General features: G+C 35.1%; 1 protein-coding gene and 1 pseudogene across 1 annotated transcript; both read right to left on the minus strand.

The window, feature by feature from the left end:
- Positions 1-1,261: 1,261 nt before the first annotated feature.
- On the minus strand, positions 1,262-2,251 carry LOC114073852 (annotated as a pseudogene).
- Positions 2,252-2,474: 223 nt separating this feature from the next.
- On the minus strand, positions 2,475-4,251 carry LOC107001323 (agglutinin-2-like). The gene is made up of 3 exons (XM_027912122.1): positions 4,209-4,251; positions 2,952-3,097; positions 2,475-2,903 (listed from the first exon to the last, which is right to left on the minus strand). Exons 1-3 carry the CDS (start codon positions 4,249-4,251, stop codon positions 2,475-2,477), a joined length of 618 nt encoding a protein of 205 aa, XP_027767923.1.
- Between the last annotated feature and the right edge of the window lie 688 nt (positions 4,252-4,939).

Below are 4,939 nucleotides of genomic sequence, written 5' to 3' on the forward strand. Positions count from 1 at the left end.
TTTGGAGAAGTTCAATATGTTTCCCAAGAATCTGGTACGGAACCAAATAGAAGCAAGCCTTGAATTTCTTCATACTGATGCCATAGATGATAATTGGTTCATGATCCCCTGAAAATTATTCAGATAGTCTGTCATTGGAGAACCATTATGATACTTTAAACTCAACATATGTTTTATTAAGAACATTTTGGTGTTTCCAGTCTTCCAAGCATACATACTTTCATGATGCTCCCATAGGGTTCAAGCATGTGTCTCCCCAGAAATATGGTTCAACACATTATCGTCAACCCATTACCTAATGAATCCACAAACCTGTCTGTGCAATAGATTCCACTCTTCATCTATTTTATTATCAGGCTTTATAGTGATAAATACTGGTTTGTAAAAGTTCTTGACATAAAGAAGATCTATAATTTTCCCCTTCCAAATGATATAATTAACACCATTCAAAGTAATCATTCTACTTTTGTTGGGTTCGATCGTTTTTCCCAATAGATATAGTTATCACAAATTAAAGTAAATCTTTTCTGATGTGGATGTTTAGACTGTGCTGCAACCATAAAGCATACTCAGATTTAACCTTGGCTCTGATACCCGTTTGTTGGGAAAATGCGGACAAGCACAAAAATATATATGGTAAAAGTAAGTGAAATAAATGGGAAAATGATGATACCTAGAATTTAACGTGGAAGCCCTTCTAAATAAGGGAAAAATCATAGGCCAAGAGGATCAATTTATATCACCATAGTAAGGAATTTTACACTGTGTAGTCAAGAATACAATACAAAAAATGACTACTATACTCAAAAGGAACAACACTCTTTTGGTTTCCACCTTACTAAAATATCGCTCACACTTTATTTTCCTTCACAAGCTATTTTTCTTATATAGTCTATGGAATAACTCACTTTGCTCTCAAAATGGTTTTTCTCTCTAACTTGGTGTGTTCTATAAATGATTAAGAATGATATATTTAGAGAAGGAGAAAACCATGCCTATGTCACTTATGACATAGATAATATAGCAAAGTCCAAAAAGGGTTGCAAATCTTACCAATTTGCCAACCACCAAATCATTTATTTTCAACTCTAATTACTATTCCTTTTTAACAAAATCTTGTAGCAATTGAATAGGAAAAGTTGACCAAAAATTTATGGGATGGACTAAACACATACAACTATATTCATAACAATGGATTGAGCAAAAGCTTGACATTGCAATTGAAACATTGAATGCAAAACAATTTATTTATAAAACAATTTCATCGTGTGTACAGAAGCGTTGCAGAGGGCAAAGATGTTGCCTTCTGTGGTATTTGAAGAACTAGTATGGTGTCTATTCCCTGAAGAGTGTACTTCAGAAATTCGAGGACCATAGGAGTCGTATGGAGATGCAAATGAAGTAGTTGATCCATATTGTGAAAAACTGCAATATGTCGGTATAGACATGTGTGGAGGGAGTGTGGCAATGGAGCTTCAAAATTAAGCACCTGAATTGCTTGCCTTATAGAAGGCCTGTAATTGTTATCTGGATTAGCACACCATAAACAAACAATTAGTAAGCGCTCCACCTCCTCCTCATTGAACTCTGATGAGAGTCTAAGATCAACTGCATCATTAATATTTTCCATCCTGTAAAGTCTCCAAACCCAATCAACAATATTTACTTGATGCTCCTCAGATTTAGGATCAATAGGTTTCCTTCCATAGGCTATTTCTAATGCGACAACACTAAAACTATAGATGTCTGTTTCCTTGCTAGATTTGACAGTGGTGACACATTCAAGAGCCCTGCAACCCATCGTGCCTGCCAAAACTGTTGTTTGAGATCCCTTATCATGGTCAACTAGCCTAGCTAAAAAAAATCCCCAAGTTTGGCATTGAAATTGGAATCCAACATAATATAGGAGTTGTTCCGATTCTTCATGTTGATAAAACAACACTGAGGCCAAGCCTTGAGCTATCTTGAATCTTATTGGACATGTAAAATGGCTTTATCCCTTTAAAAGATTGTAATCTAAGCTTCCATTAGCCATAAACTCATAGACATGTAGACGTTCTCTTTTTTGATGGCACCGACCAATGAGTTGCACCATATGTTTATGTCTTAGCCGACTGATAATCCTAATATCTGATGCATACTCTTTTATTTCTTGCTTTGACTCCCTTGAAATCCTCTTAACATCAATATAGGAGTTGGATTCCTTCATATATCTTTTACAAACATATCCAAACCCACCCTGGCCAAGCATCTCTTACCGCGAAAAGTTATTTGTATATCTAACCAACTCACTTTACAAAAACTTCTTTGGTCCTGTGCTTCTTTCAAATTCATTAGTCATGGAACCATCAATAATATCATCATCATCTTCATCTTATCTCACCTTCCTATTCTTAAAAAATGCAAACAATATAAAAACAAATAGTGCTATCAAAACACAACAACTAGAAATCAATCCAATCACTACTCCTAACTTATTTTTGCTTTGAAGTATCCTCTGGCACATGGCTTGGTAGAGGTATATCTGGATTTAGCATAGGTCTTGGTAGGGGTACATTTGGATTTAGCACAAGGCTTTGTAGGGGTACATATAGATTAGGCATAGGTCTTGGTATAGGTATATCTGGATCAGTTATGTTGCCATTATAGTTGAAGGAAGAAGTAAAATTCCAAGAATATATGGTATGTATTGCAGAGAAGGTTCCTATTTCACCTGAGAAGCCAACAGTGACCCACTCTGGCAAATATTCCTTCATATCAAGTATGTAAGATAGATTCTGCAGGATGGTGACAATAGTATTCCCTTGTGGTTTGAAACCAGTAAAGACAACACTAAGATTTTTTGAGATTGAATTATAAGTAATCCAGGCATCAGTTCTCGTACCATTGGGAGTGCCGTTAAACTAGGTCACATTAGAAACAGGTTGAATGGAGTTGATATTGATACCCACATGATCACCCCGTGGATCATAATAGTTGGTAAAAATGTCAAATTCGACAGCAACAAAATGGTGATTTTTTGATGAATATTGTTGATCGACACATGCAAGGCCAAGTCCCTCTCCTGCAGCAAAGTGTTTATCGGGAATTACTGAACCTGCAGGGGCGAGGAAAAAGGTAAAACCATCAGCATATAGGTTTCTGCCATGAGAATTGGTTCAAAAGGAAAAATGCGTTGAGAAATCTGTGACATTCCCAGAGTCCTTGTCTCAAATATAAAGTGTTTTAGAATATGTAGCTCAGCCTATGCTGAATTGTGAACTATTTTTGGTGAGCTAAATTACACCGTTTTCTGAATAAGCATCTGCTTCATATGTTATATTCTCATTATTGGGATTGAAACTATCAAAATTGAAGGAGAGTGAAGAGACAAAGGGGATTATCAAAACAAAGTATGATAAAGATGCAAAAACAACCATTGTTAGGCAAATGTATGTTTCTACACTAGTCAAAATAATAAAGTAATGTTTTATATTTTCTTGTGGCTAAAATATTTATATTTATTGCATTAAGTGGAAAAACATACAATCTTGCAATTGAGACACTTAGTCATTTTTTCATTGATGATAACTTATATAGAAAGTCATTTTAAACTACATTGAGTAAACATGTAATGGGAAAAAAACAAACTCTCCTTTCTTCAAGATTATTATTTTTAAAACTGCCTTCAAGGACTGCAGATGCTTTGGGTACTCCCTGTTGGCACAAGAATCTAATTTTGAGTAAGAATGTAATTATATATTGCTATTAGAGGATGTAAAATTTGTTTTTTTAGGGATATGATATATCTATCCCCTAGATTATGATAAAATTTCAGAGACACATTAATTCATAAGGTCTTATTACCCTCTCGATCCATTTTTTAAATATTTGTGTATACTTTTTGGCTTGCGTGGTACCCAAACATCTCCCACACGCCTCAACTATGTGGAGTCATGCAGTGTTCCACCACAAGGTTTAAAAAAATACAACAAAAATGAGTTATAGTCCTTAGTTTAGTTAAAATGTGTCTTATGGATTTTTGTCATTGTATACTTTTGCCTTGTCCCTTTTGTTATGCTATACTAGATGTGTCAAGAGGCAAATGGATAACTATAGATGATAGAATCTATGCATCCACTAACAATTACATATATATCCATTTGAAGGTTTTGTGAAATATTTTATTCACGCTAAATAAGTAAGATTAAAAATCCAATATAATATACCTGGTACAAAGGCTGGCTGATTTTTATCCACCATGATATCCATTACACAATACATTCTATTAGCTAGAATTCTTGCTTTGTCCCATGCTCAATCAATTGAGCTTATTGACTTGTATTCATGAAATTCCCATTTCTCATTATCATTGAATTTAGAGCAAGTAGTTGGTAGCACAAGATCCCAGCAGATGTTGTTTATAAAAGCGTATTGTGATGTCCTTCCACAATTCAAGCCTGATTCCGTATCTGGATAGGGGCAGAACATTCTAAAGTTGTGCGGAGGACTCTAGAACCTATTGGAAGTCTCAAGAAACCTAGGGAATTTCCCAAAGCATTGTAGAATTCTCTAGAAAGGGGACCAAAGTGTAAATATCTTCGGGACTTGTCAAGTAGATATTAATTGCACTTTAGTCCTTAGGAAGTGGTATAAATAGAAGTGCTCCTCATTTGCAAAGTCACCAAGTTGTTGTAAAGCATTCTCCAAGCATAATACAAATCCTTCTTCAAAATATCTCTTTTGTTCTCTCTAAGTACTTTTCAAGCATTCTCTTAGTGTTCCAAGTCTTAAAGGCTTCTTGAGCTTACAAGACCTTGAAAGATAAGCGAGTAAGTTGTCGAGGGCTGCACAAAATTTTAGCAAATAATCTAAGTACGTTATAACGTGGTATCAAAGCCAGGTTTGATGCTAAGGGAATGGATACCGAAGGAGATGTAAACGACGCTAGAACCACTAA

The sequence above is a fragment of the Solanum pennellii genome, chromosome 10 (genome assembly GCF_001406875.1).
Source record: "Solanum pennellii chromosome 10, SPENNV200".
In the NCBI taxonomy this organism is placed as follows: Eukaryota; Viridiplantae; Streptophyta; class Magnoliopsida; order Solanales; family Solanaceae; genus Solanum; species Solanum pennellii.

Coding starts and splice junctions, on each gene's coding strand:
- LOC107001323 (XM_027912122.1), bottom strand. CDS start 4,251: ATGGATATCATGGTGGATAAAAATCAGCCAGCCTTTGTACCAG. Junction 3,098..4,208: donor TCAGCCAGCCTTTGTACCAG/GTATATTATATT, acceptor TCGCCCCTGCAG/GTTCAGTAATTCCCGATAAA. Junction 2,904..2,951: donor ATGATCCACGGGGTGATCAT/GTGGGTATCAAT, acceptor AATGTGACCTAG/TTTAACGGCACTCCCAATGG.